Source organism: Ramularia collo-cygni (genome assembly GCF_900074925.1).
Source record: "Ramularia collo-cygni strain URUG2 genome assembly, contig: RCC_scaffold11, whole genome shotgun sequence".
In the NCBI taxonomy this organism is placed as follows: domain Eukaryota; kingdom Fungi; phylum Ascomycota; class Dothideomycetes; order Mycosphaerellales; family Mycosphaerellaceae; genus Ramularia; species Ramularia collo-cygni.
This window is the reverse complement of record NW_019716265.1, coordinates 209,305-233,004: the sequence shown is the minus strand read 5'-3', so window position 1 is coordinate 233,004 and position 23,700 is coordinate 209,305. Positions and strand designations below refer to the sequence as shown.

General features: G+C 51.9%; 13 protein-coding genes; 7 read left to right on the top strand and 6 right to left on the bottom strand.

Moving 5' to 3' along the window:
• Window positions 1-16: 16 nt before the first annotated feature.
• RCC_07165 (uncharacterized protein) lies at window positions 17-514 on the bottom strand (the record flags this gene model as incomplete). Its single annotated transcript, XM_023772423.1, has 1 exon — window positions 17-514. The coding sequence occupies one exon, from the start codon at window positions 512-514 to the stop codon at window positions 17-19; it is 498 nt and encodes a 165-aa protein (XP_023628191.1).
• Window positions 515-1,713: 1,199 nt separating this feature from the next.
• On the bottom strand, window positions 1,714-2,832 carry RCC_07164 (uncharacterized protein; the record flags this gene model as incomplete). XM_023772422.1 has 2 exons in its annotated part: window positions 1,714-2,268; window positions 2,332-2,832. The coding sequence occupies 2 exons, from the start codon at window positions 2,830-2,832 to the stop codon at window positions 1,714-1,716; spliced, it is 1,056 nt and encodes a 351-aa protein (XP_023628190.1).
• Window positions 2,833-4,071: 1,239 nt separating this feature from the next.
• RCC_07163 (probable Carboxypeptidase S1 homolog B) lies at window positions 4,072-6,388 on the top strand (the record flags this gene model as incomplete). XM_023772421.1 has 9 exons in its annotated part: window positions 4,072-4,316; window positions 4,383-4,400; window positions 4,460-4,553; window positions 4,614-4,700; window positions 4,751-4,945; window positions 4,997-5,457; window positions 5,511-5,775; window positions 5,835-6,266; window positions 6,320-6,388. 9 exons carry the CDS (start codon window positions 4,072-4,074, stop codon window positions 6,386-6,388), a joined length of 1,866 nt encoding a protein of 621 aa, XP_023628189.1.
• Window positions 6,389-6,820: 432 nt separating this feature from the next.
• Window positions 6,821-8,583, bottom strand: RCC_07162 (related to quinate transport protein; the record flags this gene model as incomplete). XM_023772420.1 has 5 exons in its annotated part: window positions 6,821-7,153; window positions 7,211-7,909; window positions 7,978-8,198; window positions 8,253-8,479; window positions 8,543-8,583. The coding sequence occupies 5 exons, from the start codon at window positions 8,581-8,583 to the stop codon at window positions 6,821-6,823; spliced, it is 1,521 nt and encodes a 506-aa protein (XP_023628188.1).
• A 785-nt stretch (window positions 8,584-9,368) lies between these two features.
• Window positions 9,369-9,695, bottom strand: RCC_07161 (uncharacterized protein; the record flags this gene model as incomplete). Its single annotated transcript, XM_023772419.1, has 1 exon — window positions 9,369-9,695. The coding sequence occupies one exon, from the start codon at window positions 9,693-9,695 to the stop codon at window positions 9,369-9,371; it is 327 nt and encodes a 108-aa protein (XP_023628187.1).
• Window positions 9,696-9,805: 110 nt separating this feature from the next.
• Window positions 9,806-10,211, bottom strand: RCC_07160 (uncharacterized protein; the record flags this gene model as incomplete). XM_023772418.1 has 2 exons in its annotated part: window positions 9,806-9,828; window positions 9,878-10,211. 2 exons carry the CDS (start codon window positions 10,209-10,211, stop codon window positions 9,806-9,808), a joined length of 357 nt encoding a protein of 118 aa, XP_023628186.1.
• Window positions 10,212-11,704: 1,493 nt separating this feature from the next.
• Window positions 11,705-12,524, top strand: RCC_07159 (related to NADH-ubiquinone oxidoreductase; the record flags this gene model as incomplete). XM_023772417.1 has 3 exons in its annotated part: window positions 11,705-12,037; window positions 12,126-12,293; window positions 12,351-12,524. 3 exons carry the CDS (start codon window positions 11,705-11,707, stop codon window positions 12,522-12,524), a joined length of 675 nt encoding a protein of 224 aa, XP_023628185.1.
• Window positions 12,525-12,899: 375 nt separating this feature from the next.
• On the top strand, window positions 12,900-14,198 carry RCC_07158 (uncharacterized protein; the record flags this gene model as incomplete). XM_023772416.1 has 2 exons in its annotated part: window positions 12,900-13,129; window positions 13,181-14,198. 2 exons carry the CDS (start codon window positions 12,900-12,902, stop codon window positions 14,196-14,198), a joined length of 1,248 nt encoding a protein of 415 aa, XP_023628184.1.
• Window positions 14,199-15,237: 1,039 nt separating this feature from the next.
• RCC_07157 (uncharacterized protein) lies at window positions 15,238-15,906 on the top strand (the record flags this gene model as incomplete). The annotated part of the gene is made up of 1 exon (XM_023772415.1): window positions 15,238-15,906. One exon carries the CDS (start codon window positions 15,238-15,240, stop codon window positions 15,904-15,906), a length of 669 nt encoding a protein of 222 aa, XP_023628183.1.
• An 804-nt stretch (window positions 15,907-16,710) lies between these two features.
• On the top strand, window positions 16,711-17,221 carry RCC_07156 (probable protein yjbQ; the record flags this gene model as incomplete). XM_023772414.1 has 2 exons in its annotated part: window positions 16,711-16,909; window positions 16,977-17,221. The coding sequence occupies 2 exons, from the start codon at window positions 16,711-16,713 to the stop codon at window positions 17,219-17,221; spliced, it is 444 nt and encodes a 147-aa protein (XP_023628182.1).
• Window positions 17,222-17,648: 427 nt separating this feature from the next.
• RCC_07155 (probable alpha-type of subunit of 20S proteasome) lies at window positions 17,649-18,544 on the bottom strand (the record flags this gene model as incomplete). XM_023772413.1 has 2 exons in its annotated part: window positions 17,649-18,000; window positions 18,066-18,544. 2 exons carry the CDS (start codon window positions 18,542-18,544, stop codon window positions 17,649-17,651), a joined length of 831 nt encoding a protein of 276 aa, XP_023628181.1.
• A 346-nt stretch (window positions 18,545-18,890) lies between these two features.
• On the top strand, window positions 18,891-20,585 carry RCC_07154 (probable D-lactate dehydrogenase 2, mitochondrial precursor; the record flags this gene model as incomplete). The annotated part of the gene is made up of 1 exon (XM_023772412.1): window positions 18,891-20,585. One exon carries the CDS (start codon window positions 18,891-18,893, stop codon window positions 20,583-20,585), a length of 1,695 nt encoding a protein of 564 aa, XP_023628180.1.
• Window positions 20,586-22,946: 2,361 nt separating this feature from the next.
• RCC_07153 (uncharacterized protein) lies at window positions 22,947-23,357 on the top strand (the record flags this gene model as incomplete). The annotated part of the gene is made up of 1 exon (XM_023772411.1): window positions 22,947-23,357. One exon carries the CDS (start codon window positions 22,947-22,949, stop codon window positions 23,355-23,357), a length of 411 nt encoding a protein of 136 aa, XP_023628179.1.
• Between the last annotated feature and the right edge of the window lie 343 nt (window positions 23,358-23,700).

Here is a 23,700-nt window from a genome sequence, read left to right as displayed (position 1 = left end):
CGGAAGCTTCGCCGGTTCAGTTCTTCTGCGTGTAGATGTAGTCGGTAGTGAGGACATCCGCATCGTCACGCTTCTTCTGCGTGTAAATGTAGTCGGTGGTGAGAACGTCCGCATCATCACGCTTCTTCTGCGTGTAAATGTAGTCGGTGGTGAGAACGTCCGCATCGTCACGCTTCTTCTGCGTGTAGATATAGTCGGTGGTGAGAACGTCCGCATCATCACGCTTCTTCTGCGTGTAGATGTAGTCGGTGGTGAGAACGTCCGCATCATCACGCTTCTTCTGCGTGTAGATGTAGTCGGTGGTGAGAACATCCGCATCGTCKCGCTTCTGGGTGTAGATGTAGTCGGTAGTGAGGACCTCCGCATCGTCACGCTTCATCTGAGCGTCGGTGGGACCAGTGATTGCATCGGCATTTGGAGTTCTGACTTGCACGATGTTGGCATTCTTGCCGACTGGTGCAGCGAGAATGGTGCCAGACAGGCAGAGAAGGGTGGCACAGGTCTTGATCTGCATGGTTGCGGTGTCTTGCGAGTTGCTGTGGATATGCTCGGGATATTGGTGATCTGAATCGAACGTCTTGAGCAAGAAAGAGAGGTGTTTTATATTGCCAGGAAAAGCAGATGGAACACKCCGCACAAGCCTCTTATCATCAACAGACTAAAGGCACGGCGCCCCTTAGCTTGCGATTGAGGAATTTCTTACCTGCCCAACCACTGCTGAAACAAGTCCGCGCACTTCACTCCACATCGAGCTTGCTCATGCTCAAACGAGGGGAAGTCTGGACTCTGTAGCTCTGCCCACTATGCTCAAGACGCAGTCAGCTCCGGAGAGTTTCTTACGCACGTGGTCCTCAGCCACGCTTTGTTCGAAGTGAGCAAGGGAGTCATGGAGTGACATGCACGGATGTTTCGGGTGAGACACATGGATCGTTAGCGGGCTGTGTCCATGTGTCAGCTAGTGAGCAAAGCCAAGCCTCGTCTCGAAAGATGCAGGCCTCATTAGCCTATAAGCAGAAGTAGCCGGAGGTTTGAGACGTTCTCAGCAGGTTGTCGCATCGTCCGAATGTCATATTGCCGCAATTTCGCCATGTCGAGTTTTGGGTGTCGAAGGCCAGTGTCCTGTCGTCGAGATAGAATTTGCAGCCTGACGTCACTACAGAGGATAGCGAGGTCCCGGGTAAGCGAGTGAAGATCTTAAGGTAGACGTCTTTTACACGGGAATCGGGCGTTCAGTTCCTTCGCAACTTGCAAGTCGGCCGGCTTGGTAGATGTCCCATGTCTTCGTGTAGTCGAAGCGCCCGGCCGTCCGTCTATATACATAAAGAGCCCCTGCTCTCTGATTGCGAGGCTCAGAGCCGTCGCGAGAAAGATGCAGATGCCGAGAAGTAGCTGATATCTGCCTTGCCCTGCTCTTTGACTGTCAGACCGCCGAGACTGAGACTGCTGTATGTCTCCACGATTCAACTTGTGAGAGCAATGAAGTGTGGACGGATGGCAAGCTCGAAGAAAAGCCTCAGCGAGAAGCTTCGTTGTTATTCCGCCTTCTCCAGGTCCACCACCGACACACCTTGAGATTTTGCGACCTCGTGGAAAACTTGGCGGACCTTGTCGTTGTATGCCTGCATGCCATCGACCTTCGCTTTGATGAACTCCGAGACGTTCTCGCCCCAGAGCTGTGCTAACGGCCATGCATCGGTTTCAAAATGCCAATCCTCAAATTATCTGGGGTCGAAGGTTTCGATTGAATATTGAAGGGTAGGCATTGATGCTGTCCAGCGCAAGTACATACCAATACCTCCCAGAAGTCCAGTCTTCCCGCAGACGCTGACTGAAAGCGTCGCTCTGCTGCTTTTCTTTCTCTTGATCGGCAACCGCCTCTACAAAAGCATCGTAACGAAGCTTGAACGGTTCCTCATTTTGGCCATACAGCTGATCTACGCCGCGGCCAGTAAGCCAAGCTGGGACATGAACAAGCTCAATCGGGGCGGAGTAGGCAAATTCAAGATCAATAATAAGCCGAGTGATGTTCCAATCTTTGTCCACGAAAATGTTGCTCTGGTGCATATCAGTGAAGTTCATGACAAAGTGTCCACGATTCAAGCGTGCGTTGAAGAGCCGAGGGAATATTGCCCGTAGTCCCACCAGGGCAGAGAGTTGAGATACGCCGTCGTCCCTGTCCAGGATCGAGTTTGGTTGATGTTCCATGCGAACATCTTGGTAAGCCAAAAGGTCAGGGAGAAACGAGTCCGCTGACGAATACGTCATGCCCTAGACCAAGTGTCAGAGATTGTAGACATGGTCGGACTTCTGGTCGAGGATTATGCAACTCACCCTGGGTAGGTGTAATGGAATGTTATGTCGATTCCAGAATGCCGTGAGATCATGAAACGGACGATTGGTGAGRGTAATGTTTCCATCATCGTTCATCGTCCACGAGCCAATTCGTGGCTGTTTAATCCCACCGAGGTCCAGCATGATTTTGGCAATGCTGGAGTAAAGGTTTTTGTTCTTTTCCGATTCTTCGCAATGGTCATTCCAGCTGGACGAAAGCATAACACCATCTTCAACATATTCGATAAGTAGATAGCCAAGATGTTGCAAAGTAGCGCGATTGTGCCCAACGAACCTAGGAAGAGTGCTCCCTTGGAACCATGCTATAGCTCGATGTACATGCCAGATTGTCCAATTCAGCCACGACTCATTCTCGACGCTCGAAAACTGAGTTGATGTCAAAAGCGAGCAAAGACACAGTAGGTGAGATGAAGTATACCGTTTTGGATCCAGGGAATCAATCCCATGCCGAGCAGTCGAGGAATTGGAATAGTGGGACATTCCCTTTCCAGCCAGACGTAAGTAGCAGCCTCGCAGCGAACCTTCTCATCAACGGCACCCCGAACATAGGATTCACCTATCTATCGCGTGCGGCATCGCAAAACGGATGAGGGCCTTCCGAGGCAGCCTGGTCGAGAGTGTATCGTGAATGTCAATTGGCAAACATATGTTGAAGCCGCCATTGATCGATCCATTGCGAAGGGTGAGCCAACACAAACTTTGTCAGTGGAATGTTCAGGTGACGGGAGATGATAGATTCAATGTCCGACCGACGCGCCTCGAGCTTGTCGCGACGGAAGCTAATAAATAGTATCTCGGAGGGCCGTGAGGGTGGGCAAGATATCAGTGTCGGTATCTAGAGCGGCCTCACCTCAAGGGTAAGAGGGCCGCTTGAAGACGCGATGGCCATGTCGCGGCGGCAGGACGACCGGAAGATGGGAAGGAACTACTATCTATGAGCCCGTGGATAAGAAGTATCTACGCGTCGACAATAACGTGTCAATAAGTCGAGGTAACGGACGGACGAGTTGGAGGTGACATATCCAGATCGGGACGGCGCTAGACCCGATCGGCTCTCCCAGGGGGGTAAGGTGCACGCTGTATCTCCGAGCGTACGCTTGCTTCTTTTGCTTTCCTACCTGCAAGATCGACATCCGGACGAGTGTGATTCGGCGACTTGACCAGAAGGAGGCCATCCGTTGCCGTTGCATTCGTGAGGAGATGGAGGATGATGAGGACAATGGAACCTCTCGTCTTGTATTCTCGGATTCGGAATGCCCCATTCATTGACCGAACAGCCAAACCAAGAGGCAAGAGCCCAACAAGGCGGAGATATGTATGCATGCTGTGCTGTGTAGGAACAAGAACGAGAAACGTGCCAGACCTAACATGAGTGGAAAATGTTGACTGCCTTATCTATGTAGGTTGCCGTTGAACTAATCAGAGATGTTCGGACCAAGGGACGCACTGTGAGACTTTGGTTAGGTTCTATCGGGGCAGCCATGACGGCTTCGTATTGTGATGGAGTCGTCACGATGTAATGGGGTATGTATGTTGCTTTCCCAAATTACAAGATACCACCGACCACGCCAAACCTTGCTTGCGCGAGTCAGGTCAGACCATGTCGGCCAGCCAAGTTTCACCGTAAGGTACATGTGAGATTGCTCACACAATTACTATTCTCGACTTGCATCATTACGGCTCGCCGTCAAGTCGCCAGATTCGTTCGGCCTTGCAGCTATGCTGACTTTCGGCTTATTGCTTCTTTCTGGGGCTTCGAGCCTTGTGTATGCTCAATTTCTTCATCCAGAAGGTATAACCATCGTAAAAGGCGCCGAGCCTGGAGTTTCGATATCCTACAAAGAGACCGGCATTTGCGAGACGACACCAGGAGTCAAGAACTATGCCGGTTACGTGCATCTTCCAGCGGGCATCTCTTATGACAGAGGAGAGCCGACCGACTACCCGATAAACACGTTCTTCTGGTGAGCCGCCCTGAAATCGAACTCAAGATGGGGGAATACACTGACCGAGTATGCTTCAACGTGCAGGTTCTTTGAAAGTCGAACGTGAGTTGAAGATCCGCGAACATCATGGGCAAAGCGACAAAAGGCTGACTTTTGCTCAGAGATCCCGCCAATGCTCCGACAAGCGTCTGGTTGAATGGCGGTCCAGGAAGCTCTTCAATGCTGGGACTTCTGGCAGAGAATGGACCGTGTCAGGCAAGTAGCTTACAATAATGTGTACCTGTACCAAGTGACACGGGTTAAAGAGTGCTACAGGTTAATTCGGACTCCAATTCAACCAGGCTTAACGAATGGTCCTGGAATAATGAGGCCAACGTCATGTGGATCGATCAGCCGGTTCAAGTAGGATGGCCTCGCCAAAGATCATGGGCTATGCGTTGACACTGGGACAGGTTGGATTTTCCTACGACGTTCTCACGAACATCACCAAGAACCTCTTGAATGGACATGTCACTGTGCTCAACGCTACAGATCCTATTCCAGAGCAGAACTCAACCTTCCTAGTTGGTACTTATGGGTCACAGGACGTCAATCATACTTCGCACGGCTCAGTCAACGGTGCTGCCGCCCTATGGCACTTTGCACAGGTAATCGCGACATGCCAGTTTTGTGAACGTCCTACTGACTCCGCCTGATAGTCATGGTTCCAGGAGTTCCCAGAATACAAGCCCAATAACAACCGCATCAGTCTCACGACCGAGTCGTACGGTGGCAGATATGGACCTGCCATATTCGTGTACTTTCAGGAACAGAACGAACTCATCCAGAATGGAACACTTTCTGACCAGGACTACTCGGTCATTGAGTTGGACACCTTGATGTTCGTCAACTCTTGCATCGATCGTCTGGTACAATGGCCATCTTACGTTCAAATCGTGCGCAACAACACCTACGGTCTCGAGCTTGTCAATGCTACCGTCCAGGAGCAAATGCGTGATGCGCTCTACCGCAAAGGCGGATGCCAAGATCAGATCTACGCTTGTCGTAACGCTTCTATCGCTTTCGATCCCGAGAACACTGGAATCAACAGCACAGTCAACCAATTATGCCGCAAGGCCGAGTCTTTCTGTAGTCAGAACATTAAAGATCCTTATCAAGAGTAAGAAAAGCTTACCTGCAAACTTTGTCCGAACAACATCTGACGAATACTAGCTACTCTGGCCGGAACTATTACGACTATGGTTCCATCGACCCATACAACTTCCCCTATCCCTTCTACCAGGGGTACTTACAGCAGCCACATGTTCAAGCCGCTCTCGGGGTACCTCTCAATTTTTCGCAATCCTCTGCTGCATCAGGCTCAGCAGTCAGAAGTATAGGGGACTACGTACGTCCGGGCTGGTTGGAGGACTTGGCCTACCTGCTCGAAAATGGCGTCAAGGTTGCGTTGATGTATGGTGACAGAGACTTTGCTTGCGTAGGTCACACTGATTGACTGACTGTTGAGACTGAACTTACGCTAATGTAATGCCCCAGAACTGGATTGGAGGTGAGGCTATTTCCCTCGCAGTCAACTACACCGAAGCATCCAAGTTTCATGCCGCGGGATACACTGCGATTCAGACCAACGACAGCTTCTCTGGAGGCCAGGTCAGACAGTATGGCAACCTCAGTTTCAGCAGAGTCTACCAATCGGGTCACGAGGTGCCAGCCTATTCTCCCGAAACTTCATACCGCATCTTCATGAGGACATTGAGCAATGTGGACACTGCAACAGGCAAAATTCCAGTCACCAGTGAAGATGGCTCTGTTTACAGTTCAGAAGGCCCTGCAGATACTTGGGCTATTGAGAATGATCCTCCGGAACAGAGACTCCAGTGGTGCTATCTTTTCGATCTGGATACCTGCACCGAAGAGCAGATTGCGAGAATTGAGAATGGGACTGCGGTTTTGCAGAATTATATCTATGTGAGTAAAAGTTTGACGTTGTTGACATTTCACCATTCCTGACTGTGGTTCAGGTTGATGCCAATAGCACGAAGTTGTTTCCGGAGACTCTTGGAGGTAATGGCACWCCAGGGGATGTGTAGTATCCACCACTTGCATATTCTGGAGAAACATCAGCGTCGAGACTGGTGGCATCCGGCTCGAATATGGTTTCTGTTGCCGTAAGCCTTGCATAGACGCTCTTACAGCCGGAAGACAAAGGTTTTGGCACATCCTTTGGCACGAAACTGCGAGTGTGAACCCTGCGACCTCATCTGCTGAATGCTGGCAAGAAGAAGATGGATCGATGGAATATTTGGTACGTAACAATGAGCCATGTCACCACATACAACTCGACTTATTCGCAATCGTGGCTCTGTCGAAAGATTTTATCACAAACCATTCGAGCCAAGCTCTCGCGCACGCTGGCTTTTTATGTTGTCAGCCTCCGCATGCTAGAAACACGTCTGACTTGCCGAAAAGGGGTCTGGTCGCTTAAATCGCTATGTAACGCTGCAGCACTTGGAGATCCTCGATCAACGTCTATCGACCTTCCCGGTAACATGGACATCAGCGACATCGTCCTCACTGATCCTATCAAGTGCTCTCGTCCGCGCGTCCTCAACCTCCGAAGCAGATCTGGTTTCAAACAAGCTTTCAATCTCCTCCAGAGAGCGTCCCTTTGTCTCTTTGAGGAAGAAATAGACAAGGCCGGCCATGATGACATCGAGAGCGGCATAGAAGAGGAAAACATAGCTTCCCCATGCTGCGATCATGTATGGCGTTACCAAAGAGAACAAAAAGTTGAAGAGCCACTGTGTGCTGACACCGACCGATGTGCCGACTTCACGGATTCGAGAGGGAAAGATCTGGAATGTTGGTTAGTTGCAGCCTCGAGTGAAAGGTCATTGATGATGCATGCTTACTTCCGAAGCATAGGGCCACGGAACCGGACCCCAGCTGAACTGGTAGATTGAGTTGGTAAGGAAGATCATGGCGACAGTAGCGATCCCAGCTGGGGAGGCACTGTTGGCGATGGGTACTGGCGTGGTATTGTTGATCACCGTGACGATGAGGAAGCAGACCGACATCAATAGCGCCGCAACCCAAAGCGTGGGCCGACGATTCCACATCTCGCTAAAGAAGAGGATATAGGTTCCAACCATGATGAACTTCTCGGCACCAAATAGACCTGTAATGAGGAGCAGGTTCGACGAAGAAGATCCAACGAGCAGCTTGAAGAACTGGGGCCCGAAGTAGGCGAGTGCCGTCATTCCGGTACACTGTTGGCCAAGGAAGACTCCAACGGCAAGAGATAGGCGGTACCGATTTGCGGGCTCGAGAAGCTCTCGGTGGCTGAATCCCTCGCGAGCACGGGATTCCTCCACCAATGAAGTCTTGATTTCGTTGAACTCGGCCATGACCTCCGGGCTGTCGTCAGCACGCATCCATTTCAGGTTGGCGAGTGCCTCGTCATAGCGACCCTTCTTTGCCAACCATCGAATGCTCTCCTTTTGGAAGAAAAGTCCGAAGCCAAGGATGAATGCGGGAACGATTTGCAGACCGACAGGTATCTGCCACTGTGCGGAAGAAACGGGGAGACTCTTCACCGTAGCGTAGTCCACCTGGGGAGAATTAGCGATGCCTGGTCCTGAAGTTGTCTTACAAGAGCCTCTGCTCTTCACTGTCTTACCCAGTAGGAGATCATCACACCAAGCGCAAACAGCCATTGCATTCCGCTCCCGAGTTTGCCTCGAATCTCCTTTGGCGCCTGCTCTGCGTTGTAGGAGGGAGCAACCGCAGTAGCTCCACCAAGCCCAAGTCCTGCAACAAACCGACCGATGTAGAAGCAAACCAAAGAGTGCGAGGGGATGACTTGCAGAATCACGCCAAGGATGAAGACGATACAAGCAACTGCAAGCCGTTAGCYCGAGTCAAGTCCAGGGCAAACTTGTGCCAAGTTCCAACCTTGAATGGTCTTCTTCCTTCCAAATCGTTCACTGATTGGGAAGATGCCAAGAGCGGCCAGGAAAGCACCAACATTCTGGAGAGAGACCATGACGGCAGCAACTGTCGTGTTGTCTGTGTAACCAAAGTCACGCTTGTAACTCTCCATCGTTAAAACGCCGCCAACGATTCCGGTATCATATCCGAACAGAAATCCGGACAGACAGATGAAGAACCCAAAGGAGTAGCTGCAAGCCATTAGCTCGAGTCGAGTCAAGTCAAAGACAAACATGTGCCAAGTTCCAACTTACGCGCGGAACGCACCCAGCCTGGTACCTCGGAGCTTCGCCATGTTGTCAGATGTAGCGAACGAGGTACCGGAGTCTTGCAGATGATGAGTGAACCAAATGGACCAGATGTTTACTCAGCCGGACTTGGCATGTGGTTGATGGAGAGTTTGGATTGCGTTCAGGAAGCTTTTCTTGTCAGAAAGTCTGATGTGGAAAGAGAGGTGGTGACACCGTGGTGGTACCAAGATTAGGCTGTTCCTRCCCTTGATGAACGCACATGGCACGCCATCGGTCACGCCATATGAGCCCTGCTTGGCAACACTTTTGGAAAGTCCCAATCGGGAAGGAAGGTGGAGGATGACATATACCCACAACACGCTGCGTTGAAATTTACATTCCTTGGTCGGACGAGCAACATCTCCAATCGATGTTTCGAATAAGTTGACTCAACACGCTGTACTGCGATAACCAAGCGGAGAAAGAAAAGCTTGATGCCACAGGCCGGTTGGCTTGGCATGGCCCGGTTGTGCCATGTGCAAATGTCAACCATTTCTTGATTCGACCAATTACATTCRATACAAGAGAAGAGGGTAGCTAAGTCCAGATGATGAGTTTGCTTAAAATCAATAAGTTTCATGGTGGAGCTAGGGTACTAATTATTGGATTACACGGTTTCCGCCCAGCGCAGTATTTTCTAGCAATTCTTCGGGCTCTCTGTCGCAATGAGGCAATGATCCCAAGCTGATGCAGTTGCTTGCGATTCGGGGAGATCGAATTACGACCAAGTCTTCTCCACTTGACGTGGAGGGCTTCTGACGATCGAAAGACCACTCTCCCGTAAGATGTCTCAGTTGGGCTCGGCCTTGCTTGCCGCAACCAGATCGTCCATGGCGAATAACAGAGTACGAGCGCTTTTATCCCTTAACTTCCCGGTCCGTTTCATAGAGGTCGCGTAGTCTACACTAAACGCTGCTGGTAAGTTTACCCAAGTTGGTTTGGTCAACTTTTGCCGCTGGTTCATCTCGACTTTCAAGACGTCGTTTGCTCGATCTTCTTCGGAGTAGGCGGTCTTGTCCTCCTGGTAGTTCACAATCTTCTTGAGCTCTTTAACATCGTCTGCAGTCTTTTTTGTGACGCCATTTTTGTCGAAACCGTAGAATGGAGCGACGATCATCTTGCGGTTAAACTTCCAAAGTACGACTACATTACGGTATTTGGAGTAGACGGCGCCGGCAAATGTCAGTTTGCAGTATCCGCCAGCTTTCTCTGCTGCTTCAGCTGAATCTAGTCTCTCGTCCAGGTTCGGCCTGCGATTTATTCGTCAGTATTGGACCATCACAGGCTAGGCTGTCTTACATGTGGTATGGAACACTCCAGACATCTCCTCTGGCAAAGTCACGTTTCTGCCATCTTGCTTCCGTAAACCAAGCCTCTTTGCCGCCAGTTCCTCCTCCGGCTCCTCCTCCGGCTCCTCCTCCGGCTCCACCTCCGCCTCTGCCGCCTCCTCCGCCGCCTCTGCCCCCTCTGCCGCCTCCCCCTCTGTCGCCTCCCCCTCTGTCGCCTCCCCCTCTGCCGCCTCGCCCTCTGTCGCCTCGCCCTCTGCCGCCTCGCCCTCTGTCGCCTCGCCCTTTGCCTCCTCTATTTCCGCCTCTCGGTCTGTTGTTACCTCGTTGTACCCCTTGAAAACCATTTTCACCATCGGGATCGGCATCGACTGCTTCTCCACCGATCCCGGTATCATCAAATCCTAGACTACTTATGTTCAATATGCCTCCTTCCTTACTACTGGACCCTTCCCCTGCATCTCCAACATTACTGGGCTCTCCGCCCGCATCTCCAGTAGCGACCCTTTCAATCAATGCAATTTTTTTTTTCGATATGGCACTGTTTAATGCGCGTTTGTGGGCTGGTTTACTCGGGGCCTTGATATGTGTATTCGCCTTCGCTTCCACGCCTCCCCTGGCTCCCGAATGGGCGGTCTTGTGCCCTGGCTTCTTGCATTCTTCTCCTTGTCCAACTGCGCTGATTTGGTATATGTTACAATTTCGAGGGCTTCCCCGGTGGTTGAGTCGAATGGGAGCCAACATAGCTCCTTGCGATAACGTCTAGGGTGATTGTGGAGTGATGATACCTCGAGATTGCCGTGGTCGCGCTTGTGCGGTCTCCTTGTAATAATCACAATGCAATACGCATAACAAAGACTTTCGAGGTCGCCCTTGAGATGCTCGCCGCATCCGGCTCCAAGCAAAGGCGTGAAAGAAGCACGCTCCAACGACAGCACATCAACAAAGAAATGCTGTATATTTTGAAGATCCCGTGCTGTCGTGTTTGTCCACGATGTAGTTGAAAGAAAACCATGCAAGCGGTGACGTCGAATGGAATCAGCGACTGCATCGCATCGGGATTCCAAAATTGCACAATAATCCCCAATACATGCGAGTTCGACGGTATTTCTCTACTCAGGACTCTTTGGCCACACTTTGAGCTTTGATCTGTACATCAACTCCGACGTCCACCTCCCCAGGGCAGCTGAAAGGTGAAAGGTGGTGACAATGCGATTCCGCGTAGCTGCTACAATGTGATCGTCAAGCCGACGTTCCCACCTTCTGAATCTTGTATGGAGACTCCGTTGGCTCTTTCCCGTCTCCTGTGGAACCGAGGTCTGCCTCGATTGCTAGAACAAGGTGATTGACGAGGTTGTTTCCTTTGTTCGGCGCAGTGGAAAAGTTGTCTTTGCAGCTGACGATAGAGTACTATCTCATTCATTCACCTCGGATGTACCAGCGCCAGTAGGACGGCACGGGGGATCCTGCTACCACCATGGAAGCTACATCCATGGATTTCAGTGGGCCCAGCTCTTGAGCAGGTTTCTCTGCGCTCCGGATGAGTGTGAGTTGAGATGCATGTGCGCACGTGGAGATCGAGTAAAAATCTCGATGCGAGATTTCGGTTCGCACAACATGCTATCAAGACAGCCGCAGTGATAATATAGCTGCGCTGAAGAAGATGATCTAAGTCCTCTTCGAACTCTGGTGTTGTTTGTGGGTGAATAAGGTGAAGAGGAAGAGGTCTTTAAATTGAAGCGACTTGATTCGACGCGACGGCAGCTCCCGTGGCGTGGAGACGACGGACCTCACTGCTTGCGACTCCCAGCGCACCTCTACCCATATCACCAACGACACCATGCTGCAACGAAGTGCCTGCAGGATCGTGCCTGCCATCACCCGCAGAGCTCTCCCTTCCGTCTCTGCCAAATACTCGACTCAGACCGACAACCCAGTCCCTGCCAACAACCCGAACCCCAAGGAGCGGAGATCGCCCGTCTCCAACACCAATGCCCTTCCCACACATGCATTCGGCCAACAGGRCAAGGCACTGGTAGAAGACCCAGTCGCCGGGGAGGAGAAGCGGGTCGCGCAATCGCCCAACCGCGAGACGACTTGGAGCAGAAGCCAGCAGCCACGCGCAAAGGCCATGGTCGGCCCACGTTTTGAGCAGACGATCATGGAGGATCAGGTATGGATATCGTGGCATTGGATATGAAGAAGGAGGCGATGAGAGACACCGATCAGGGACCGTCAATGGCTAACATATCGCTTTCCAGCCCCGGCCATACGCAGCCATTGATCTGATCCACCAGCAGCCCGTCACCTGGACCAAGAAGAAGGTCGTGTCCTGTGACGGCGGTGGTGGACCATTGGGACACCCCAGAATCTTCATCAACACAGACAAGCCACAGATTTGCTGGTGCACGTACTGCGGTCTGCCATTTGTATGCCACGCCTCGTTACGACCGGGTCGTGAACACGCTGCTAACAAGAGATGACAGGCACACGAGCACCACCGCAAGCATCTTGAAAGCCTGCCCTCGACCTCATACCCGCTTGCTCCAACTGGAAGCGCAGCAGAGATTCCCGCAGCACATTTGAATGCAGGCGGCGCGGAGACGGGGGCCACTACGCCTTTACAGACGGCAAGCGGCGCGCCCTATGAGCAGAGATGAGAAATGTCAGTAGCAATAGCAGTTGTAAGGTATTGTACATTCAATCTCACCCGTTGGTGTTCCTTCCAAAGTTGTGCATTCCGTGCGTAGGAGGGCATGATCTCCAGCGAAAGGTAAGCGTAGGTAGGTGCGGTCACTGCGAAGCCACGTTGGTGGTCTTTCCCGTGAAGTACCTTAGCCGTCACCTCCTGCTCTGCTACGTCTAGTCGCTAGGTCTTTCCCATATGTACCTTACTTCCTTCCACACCAGCACTGCTGTCTGTCAAAACAAACCCGCGAGTCGGAGCACTGAAACGCTAACCACTGAACACACGAATATAGGTACTCTCGCCGCCATCGATCAAGAATAATTATTCGCAACGACATAACTTGAACATGTCGATCCTGGCCTTACCCCCGGTCCCGCTCGCCATGGTCGCTGAAAACCTTCCCAGCAGCGACCTAATCCACATCAGGCGAGCACACCGCATCTTCCGTGATGTCACGCAACGACGGTYCGGCAGAACGTATTTTGCCAATCTCAGTCACATCTTCACAGAGCAAAGTCTGAGGGTACTTCTCGGCATTGCTCGCATCCCAGAATTCCGGAAACAAGTAGAAGTTGTGTGAGTGACCTACTGCACAAGGACCGCTGAACCGGGAGCTAATCTTCACAGATCTTTCACGGCAGTGATGGTAGAAGAAGAAAAATTTGACTCCATGCCACCTGGCTGGAAGACGATGGTGCAACTCGGGTGGCCTCTACAATGCCCGGAGTTGGGAGGTGTTGGCCAGATACGCAGCTCAGAGATCCAATCTCGCCTTCTGAGGGATGCGCTGCGGTGCTTCGCAGCGAATAGTGAACCACCACAAATCTTGTACCAGAGCCAAGACGATATGCCGTACGCCACGGGTCTGAACCGCTTGCGCCGGGATCTCAATATCGCCCCCTCGGACCTAAAGCCAACTGGCGGAGATTCGCCACCCACAACATTGATGAACGGCATATTCACAGCTGGCTACCCGCTTGAATCTTTGGAATTCGATTTAGCTTCAAACTTCTATTCGCTCTCCTGTCGAGTCTTCGATGGATACCATCACAACAGAGCAAGAGCAGCGGGATGCTGGCACAGCTTGACCAGCCTTTCTCTTGCCTTGGTACCGCCTTCAGATGAATGGGCATTCAACAGCACTGTGGCGATTCGGGGTGTTCTAGCGGATGTCCACAATTTGACAGACTTGACTCTACAATCCAACGAGGCAGACGACCTCTCGGTTCCCATGACGGAGACACCGGAGAACTTTATGTCAGTGATTGTGGCATCGGTCGCATCCAGACGGCTTGATACCGTCTCCCTGACTGGATTTTGGACTAAATTAGCGGATCTCCGGACGTTTGTCGAATCTCATCGGCATACGTTACGAGACCTCAAACTGTTCCTGTTGAGCCTGTCGGAGAACGAGTCTTGGAAGACATTTCTTACCTTGCTTGCGGAGCGTGCACATTTGGAGAATCTGGACTTCAACGATCTGTTAAAAGGCGATGATCCCGCTTATCACGACCAGGAGTTCATTCACCGCGGCTCCGCCTCCGACAATTACAACCATGGGCAGTGGGTCCGTCTGATCGGAAGGGAACTGGTTCGGTCTCGGCTGCGAGTAATAGTTCGGGAGGGAGAGTACATAAAGGTGTAAACTAGGAGGTACACTATAGAACAGTAGGGAATATGAGCCCGCCGAGTCGATTGAAACTTCGGCGCAGGCCTCTCCACCTCCCTACATCGAACTTCCCCCAAGACACCCAAATCCCATCTATCGTGATGTAGAGGTGTGGACCCAGCCTGCTGTTGTGCAATCCCCGAACCGCTTCAGAAACTCCATGATAACTGGTGTCCTTTATGCTTTGGCACTGGCATATGTATTCGGACCGGTTTGAGTATGGAGTTAACCCGAGTGAGGAGCGTAAGGTACTTAGGAATTGATGGAAGAGCTGAGAGAATCGAGCCCCTTCGCTACTTCTGCTGAAAGTTTGGCGCTCGAGGTGCATCTTGATAGAAGGAGCCGGAGCCGGAGCGTGAGTGGACCACCTCACATCATATCCAAGTCGGACGTCTCGAGTAGCTGGGAGCTGGATATGCGCGGGACTGCTCGAGCATCTCGAGCTATGATCGCTGCCTGTCAGTGAATGAAAGGCTGGTGAAAATGGGATTCACGTACGAGTTGTAATCAATCTCCCCATTTACGTCAACCTCGAGGCGCATCACATGCCCGCCCACCCACGTCTGTCTTGATTCTTGAATGCTCACCACGACTTCAACCCGAATCAACATGTGCATGTGGCCATTTGCAGACGTCTGGCTAGAGCCACCTCCATCTCCCCAATATTCGCGCTCGCCGCCGCCGGTGGCCCGAAGATATCGTCGCAAAGAGAGGGTGAAAGAGGTGAGGACGCAGCAGCGGCACCGGCACCATCAACACGAACGCGAGCACAGAGTGGTGCGCCACGAGCGACAGGAGCCGATTCCCGAATCTGTAAGTCTGCATTGTAATCTTTGTTTCACCTGCTGCTGCCTTGCAGTTATGCGTCACTTCACTTCACTTTCCCACAGCAGCCAAGCTTTTGACGTTCTTCTTCCGCCCACCTACCTCCATCTTCAACACACACTCCTTCATCCTCCACCTCCACCACTCCCCTTCAACTCCAACACCCTCCACCACCTCTCACAAACACACAATGCCTTCCACCACTGCCTCCGACGACTACGAGCACTGGCCCGACGACAGCAAGTACTGGTCCAAGGACGCCGGCGCGGCGCCAGGCTACGACGACAACAACGGACTTCAGTCTCACTCGTACCTCGCTGCCAAGTCTCCACCTCCCGCCAAATCTCCTTCTCCCGCCGCGGAGGAGGAGAAGAGTGAGGCTGCTGATGACGCCGCCGCTGCTCCGACCTTCTTCGCTCCTCAGCCGCTGTACATCCCACAGCCATCGAGCCTCGCTCACCCAACCCCACAGTTCTACTCTCACCCACAGCCAATGTACGGCGCCTTCCCACCTCAGGGATACTACACCTACGCCTCGCCCGTCCCACCCGTCGTCGTCGCGGCTTCCAAGCCCAAGACTCCCAAGCCAGCCGCTGCAGTCATCACTGCTCCGGCTCCCGCCAACTACCACGTCTACACGCCAGCATTCCATGGGGCTCCCGCCGTCGAAGTCGAGGAGCCCAAGCAGCCACAGCCCAATGTCTGGCAGGGACGTACCAAGGCTCAAGTCCAGGAAGACAACATGAAGTACGCGAAGACCGAAGGTGCCTGGGACCCACGCAAGGTCGCTCCTGTCGGTCTCGCCGATGAGCAAATGTGCTGGGTCATTGAGCTCGACGGTTCTCACACTCTGCGGTGAGCGCTCCTTCCACCATTTCTACTTTCTGACTTACTGACGATATTCTCAGCTCCTTCATCACCATCAAGGAGTTCAGCGGCGAGTGGAAGCTGGATCCTCGCTTCGAGGGCTCGTACTACTTCGTCCGCGAGGAGGAAGAGAAGAAGGAAGGCAAATGATGCGGTCTGAATTCTAACCATCGAGCATGGCGAACGAGATTAATTTGTGTGCTGCAAAGAGGCAAGCGATGGAGGTCTACATCTCTGGAGTGCTGCCTCGAGACCTGATTTACTTGATTTCTTGATGATGATGAAGGAGTTTGGATGCTGCTCAAGGAGGAGTAAGCCATCATCAATCAAGCGAGTGAATGGCAGAGGCTTTTAGCCTCACAGAACGCGACACGACAAAGCAAAGGAGCAAATGAAAATTGTTTTTGAGAAATCGATGTCAACGTGAATGTCGCGTCTTCGGGTGAGGTCGCTCTTTTCCCGGTGACCCAAACATCCGATATGAGACCATACCCCCGGAGGCATATACGTCACTTAATAACAAGAGCGCAACATCGAAGCATTGACTCTCAAAAAGATATTCTTCGACCTGGTAATGCCCAACGATAACAACCTCCGCAACACACTCCTCTTCCTCTCCATTTTCATCCTCGCCTTCTTCCCCTCAGCCTTCCAACTCCTCCTCAAACCTCTCATCTACCCACTCGAACTCCTCGGAGCGGAATTCTCCCCCAAGAAATTCGAACTTCCAATTTGCAATTGTTGTCCACGAGACGATTGTCCTACTTCCACATCATCCCTCCCCACATCAACCACCATGTCCTCCTCCTGGACGCAAAAGACATTTACCCTTCCGGCGAAATCTCGAGGTTCATATCTCATCACAGATGAAGTGATCAAAGCCGTGCCTGAGATCAAGAACTACAAAGTCGGCATCTTGCATCTTTTCATCCAACATACGTCTTGCGCGCTCAGTTTGAATGAGAATTGTGATCCCGATGTGCGACATGATATGAGTATGTCTTTCCCCTCCTCCTCCTTCCATCCATCTTCCAATTCTCAATAACTGACCGACCCTTCCAGGCAACGCCCTCGACCGACTCGCGCCCGAAGACCCTCAAGGCAAACTCTACGAACATGCGGATGAGGGACTCGATGATATGCCCGCACACATTAAGTCCTCGCTCATGGGAGCCAGTGTCAGTGTTCCGATTACAGAGGGGAGATTGGCGACGGGGACGTGGCAGGGGATCTGGTATTTGGAATTTCGGGCGAGTAAAATGGCGAGAAGGGTTGTTGCTACTGTGCAGGGGGAGGTTAGGAAGTAGGTTGAGGGCGGTGGGGATGGGAGGTTGTTGTGCTTGAGGAATAAGGATGAGGATGAGTGGTATGGTAGGATGATGAATGATGAGATATGTGYGCGAGTGCTGTGGCTGCGGCTTTGCTGGATGATACTGCATGACCTCTTCAACTTCCGGCTTTCAATGATCTCACTTGAACAGGAATTGAGGGTCTGGATTTGACATGTTTGGCCATGAAGCCCATCGTGTGGATCATTGAAGCAGAATAGGGAGCATTCCAATGCTTCATTTGGCAATACAGCACCCGCGAACCAGCTAGTAGCATGCGGATGGTTTGTCGTATATTGTACATGATTCCTGCCATCGCTGAACGCCATGCCTGCAGCTTGATCTCTATGGATGTACGACATGCCTGCGACTTGATCTCCATCTCCATCATCCATCATCGTCATCATCACTCTGCAGCACCTCCAGCAGGTCTGTTGGCAAGGACTTGTGCAGGAGCGGCATCGCCAGCCRCAGCGCCACCCCTAGGGCCCCTCCGACTAGCATTTGCCTCTGCCGCAGCATCCTTATCCGCATTGATCTTCTCGACAATCTTCTCTACTTCCTCCACGGCCAACATCTCCACACCCTTACCGGGAGCCATGATGGCAATCTCGATATTCTTCGCGCCAGTCTGGACAACTTCCAGCAAGGACTTGATGGTCAGCTCGATGGTGTCGGGGCGGGACATGGCGTCTTTGTGGTTGCGTTCGAGGAATTCGCGGACCGTCTTGGAGGAGCGACCGATGGCGTTTGCTTTCCTGTGATTAAACGGTCAGAATATGATGGATAATTGAGACGATGAGACGATGAGACGATTCCTTACCATGCAGAGTAAATGCCAGAAGGCTCCGTCTGGTACAATCTCGCCTCCTTGCTACCCGGATCGAACCCAACAATCAATGTCGAAATGCCGAACGGCCTCACACCTCCACTCTGCGTGTACCGCTGCTGCACACCCGCCACATATTTGGTGATGTACTCAATTGATACCGGATCCTCGACCGTCAAACGATGTGATTGCGCTTCGAGACGGGCTTTGTCGACGAGAATACGAGCATCGGCATTGAGACCTGCGAAGGCGAGACAGACGTGGGTATCGACCATGGAGATTTTGGAGGGCGTGATGCGCGTGTCTTGCAGTTTGAGGGCGGAGCGCTTTTCACAGCCTAGAACAACGACATCGGCGCCTTTGACAGCCACGGCGCAGGTGCCGCGTTTGACGGCTTCGAGGGCATATTCGACTTGGAAGACGTGGCCGTCGGGGGAGAAGACGGAGAGGGCGCGGTCGTAGCCGCTGGCCATGATGGGTGGTGGTGGATTGGGAGATGATCAATTCGAAAGGGATGGTCTGTCTCGTGTTGATTGGGAGGTTTTCTCAGATGATGGAGGTGGAGCGTTTGTTGAATGGCGAGATTAGATGTTGGATGTTTCTTGATGAAGCTCGGAGCTCTGAAGTCAAGTCCGTCGAGCTGTCGTCTCCAGGCAAACGATGGACGCGAAGCTTGTCCGAGATCCCGCCTCCACATGTAGATTTAGACAAGAGATGACGTGAAGTGAAGGGTTGCTTCTAATCAAACAATTGATGAAGACAAAGTAAGCTCCTCAATTCCTTGTTGACCACCACCAACGGAAGTTCAGCACACGAAAGATGCTGCCGGTCAATCGCTGTCTACGGCTACCCGCCCTGCGACGCCTGCGGGTTGCGAATGCTGCCTTTCAGCAAGCCTCGCCCTCTACAACTCAATATCAACGACGCTGGAAGTCGGAAGCCACAACAACCGCCTCCAACAACGACGACCAAGCACCTCCACCTTCACGATCGGGCATCACCAGTCAGAAGAACATTTCCTACACCTCGGACTCCTACCCCAACATCAAGAGAGACGAACGCTTCAAGGAAATCGACGCCGAGGATGTCAAGTTCTTCCGCGACGTGCTAGGTGTGGACAATGCCCTCATCGATGGAGTCAATCAGGACGCATTCGACGAGTTGGAGGCGTACAATGCCGATTGGATGAGGAAATACCGCGGACACACTCGTCTGGTCCYCAAACCCGACTCCACCCAGCAGGTCAGCAAGATCTTGAAGTACTGCAATGACCACCTTATCGCCGTCAACCCCMAGGGTGGCAATACGGGTCTCGTTGGTGGTTCCGTCCCCGTCTTCGACKAAATAGTCGTCAATCTCTCCCGCATGTCCAAGATCCGCTCGTTTGACGATGTATCAGGCGTGTTGGTCGTGGATGGTGGCGTGGTGCTGGAAAATGCCGACAACTACCTCAAGGAACGTGATCACGTCTTTCCTCTCGATCTCGGCGCCAAAGGGACATGTCAAATTGGTGGAAATGTCGCCACCAACGCGGGAGGTCTCCGTCTGCTTCGATATGGCTCCCTTCATGGAAACGTTCTCGGTCTGGAAGCTGTCCTACCCGACGGCACCATCCTCGACGATCTTTCCAAACTTCGCAAGAACAACACTGGCTACGACATTAAACAGCTCTTCATTGGTGGCGAAGGAACAATCGGAATCATCACCGGGGTGTCAATCCTCTGCCCGCAACGAAGTCCCGCCGTCAACGTCGCATACTTTGGTCTTGAATCCTATGAAAAAGTCCAATCAGCCTTTAAAGAAGMGAAGAAGTCTCTTCAAGAAATCCTGTCCGCTTTTGAACTCATGGATGGACAATCCCAAAAGCTCTACAAGTCCGCCTCGGGAGCTAAACTTCCCTTGGAAAATGACTACCCATTCTACGCTCTCATCGAAACTTCCGGCTCCAACTCTGACCACGACAGCGAGAAGCTCACAGCCTTCTTGGAACATGTCATGGGCGAAGGCATCGTAGAAGATGGTGTCGTCGCCGAAAACGAAACCCAATCTCAAAATCTCTGGGCCTGTCGCGAAGGAATCTCCGAAGCCTCTCAACATTTCGGCGGAGTCTACAAATACGACCTTTCCATCCCTCTCCCAGAACTCTACTCTCTTGTCGACGAATGCCGGCAAAAGTTCATCGAAAATGGAATGATGTCTGAAACTGATGAGAACTGTCCCGTCAAGGATGTGGTCGGGTATGGACACATGGGAGACTCAAATCTACATCTTAATGTTGCTACGCGGAGGTACGATAAAGCCGTGGAGAAGGTCTTGGAACCCTGGGTGTTTGAGTGGGTCAGTAAGAGGGAAGGGAGTATCAGTGCCGAGCATGGCTTAGGGTTGAGTAAGAAGGAGTTTGTGGGGTATTCGAGGAGCGAGACAATGGTGGGCTTGATGAGGGGTGTGAAGGGGTTGTACGATCCGGTGAGTACCTCCGTTATCCTTGAAGCAATCAAAGGTGTGATTCGATGAGTGATGGATGATTGCTGACTTGCGTGCAGAATGGGATCATGAATCCTTATAAATACATCTAGACCACCGCATCGATCCAGAGATGCTGGAGCGTTTTTGTACAGCGAGATACCGACAACCATGAGATTTCGAAAACTTGGGGCATACTGTTTGGCATCCTCTTTACCACCATAAGACTAGTAAGTGGCTGGCTGTGAACTTGCCAGCTGACATTTGCTTTCATCCATGCTAAGTGTTCATGCGCTTGCTTCATTTCCTCCTCTTTAGCACATGTGTCTCTTGTCGCATCACGATCCGCTTACATGTCCGCAAGTTTTGGAAGAGGAGCCTGGAACTGGGGTTAGTCATCATCCACTCAAGGCCTGTGTCATGGTTCCTCACGCGAAATGGATCGCGGTTCATGCAGGGTGCCAATCCCTTGTTTTGCCGGCGGAGATATTTGATCCTGGTGGTGCGGAAGCGGTGTTTGCTTCAGTCTCCAACTTGGTCCAACCGCGATCTCGACCAATGACTTCAACCACGATTTCCCAGGTCAATTGAGAGGAGACAGTTGTAATCCCGTGGGACCAGTTCGCTCAGGATTAGCTCTTTATTCCATCTACTCCTGTCATGCCAAGCGCAGGAGAGTTTCTATACGCCTCAATGGAAAGTTCAGCCACGCACTACTGCAATGCGACTACCATCCGCGGATGGTGTTCTTGCATGCTCGGAAATGGAAAAAGAGTCGGCTGGATTGTGAACCCTCACGGAAGGCTGCGAGAGATCCTGGTTAAAATCCTTTGGTCGCTTTGCTGTTGTTCTTCGATTGGATCAGGGGAGCTGCGAGAAGAAGAAATTCGGCGGCGGTGAGTCTTACGCGGATTGTTTCGAWTGCTGTTTTTGCAAGTTTCCTGCTCACATCCTGACAGAACGTTAATCGCGGAGCGGCAACGCTGTTTGTTTTCAATCTCCACCAGTYGCTTTAAAAGCTGGTAGGGACATGACGAATATGGACAGATCAGCCACGAAGATGTCTTGCTTGCGACCTGGTGTGACAGAGCTGCAAGATAATCTAGGACCGGAAACGTTTTTGGCTTTGCTCCCTGTTTCCATCATTTCACTCTGCCGCGAGAGAGACGGGAAGTCGCAGTTGATGTTATCGGACTCTTTGAAAATGCGGTGAGCTTCCCGAAATGGATCTAATCGATGTTGATGCAGGTTTCCGGCTCAATTTTCCTGTGGATTCTTGATTCCGGTGCGGAAACACTGTTTGCCTGGAATTCTACATAAATCTACTAGGATGTCGATGAGGAGGCCAGCCACGGTTTTCTTGGGTCGAGCTGGGTCACGGAGATGGTTCGCGCGCAGGGACTGTAGTGTATTCCAAGGTTGCTTAGTAGTAAGTGGGTCAAGCAGGCTGAGCTCGCTTTCTTGCTAATTTAATGGCAAGAGCAGGTGTTGGGAGTGTCTTGACGTGACCGAGCTCCGCAAGCAAGCACTGTTTCAATCCGGACGACCAGTGCGCAATCCTCCGCGGTTCTATGCCCTCCATCAGCCATTGTCTGAGATGAGGTAATATGCCCTAAAAGCGCTCCCGGCGCTTGATAAGGCCCAAATGGTTCTTCCGCGCTGCTCGGGAGGCAATTCTCATCACGCATCTTTCCGCAGAATCCACCCGCGAGTGGTTGGAGAAGGACTGTAGCCGGCCCGAGCTGGAAGATGGCATCAAGCGGTGAAGAGAGCTGCTTTGGTCGATTCTACCATTAGTTTCAGTATGCTCCCGCTTATCTGGAAACCCTCCACTTCCATCTCTGCTGATATCACCATCCGCACCAAGTTCAACGCGGACAAAAGGGCAACTTTCACCTGGAACAAGCCAATTCAAGCATTCTCAATCCGCCCAAATTGAGCCTGCTCATCGCCAGCCAATCTTCCCTTTCGATATATCTGCAATCTATTCACTCAAGTCGTTAGCCGAACCAATCACGGAATCACCATGTGTCCAACTTACGATCAGGTATCCATCACGGAGAAAACCGAATGGGAGAGGTTGTGCGTCAACGCCGTCGTCCCGCCGGGCACCAGAGATAAGGACAGGGACACTACTGAGAGGACCGTTCGCTGCGGGAGAGTACCTCACCACTTACGACGACATGCATCGAACAGCGATAAGCTGAAGTTCTGGAAAATACGACATGAGATTCTTCACCATCGGGTAGAATTCGCCGATGAAGCAGAATTAATGGAGAAGGCCTCCGAATTGGGACTTTATAGCTGCTGTCATACATGCCGTGACAACGAGGAGGAAATGGACGAGGTTGCGGCGAACATTGCTAAGGATCTCCACACCATCGACCACCGTGTGATTCAGCCACCGCCAGTATGCTATCACTATGGCGAGCAACACTTCCCTGCTGGAAGTACCATCGTCAAGTCCGAGGACGGGAGGATGTGGAAAACCTGCAGGAAGAGAATCGGCGACTCCGGAAGCAGAACCTGAACCTCGAACGCAAGTTGCAGGCGTCCCAGGAGCGCGAGTGGGATGCTGAACAAGATTACCAGCATGAAAAGGAGAAAAGGAAGTCTGCCGACAAAGCGCTGAAAACATGCATGGAGCAGCTGAACCGTTGCAAGATATCGTTCAAACGGGTGACGGCGGGTACTCTCGACAGAATTGGGGTGTCGCGGAGGAGGAAGGATTCTGCTTCTGATAGCAGCAGTGTCTACTCTGGCGACGATAGCAGCAGTGTCTACTCTGGTGATGATAGCGGCAGTGAGGTTGTCATTTTTTAGCTAACCGGATGGCTAGGAGGTCGAKGAGGACGAAGACTTTGAGGGCTAGTGGAGTTAGTATAGAGCTTTTCAGGAAGGCAGCGGAGAGCAGGAAGCAGAGGATGGTGGGGAGGAAGAAGAGGATAGCATGTCATGACTGGGAAGGTCGGGAACGATATGGAAATGGCCGGCTATTCTGTACAATAACTAGCAGTAATGACTCTACTGTACTATATTTTTCTAGAGGCGTGCTTTTTCAAAAACACGTAACCTGTCTCAACATCATTACCGCTCCTTCTAGAATTGTAGCCGCGTCGGAAGACATCTTCTCCTCTTCACAGATCGAGAAGCAATCTGTTTCGAG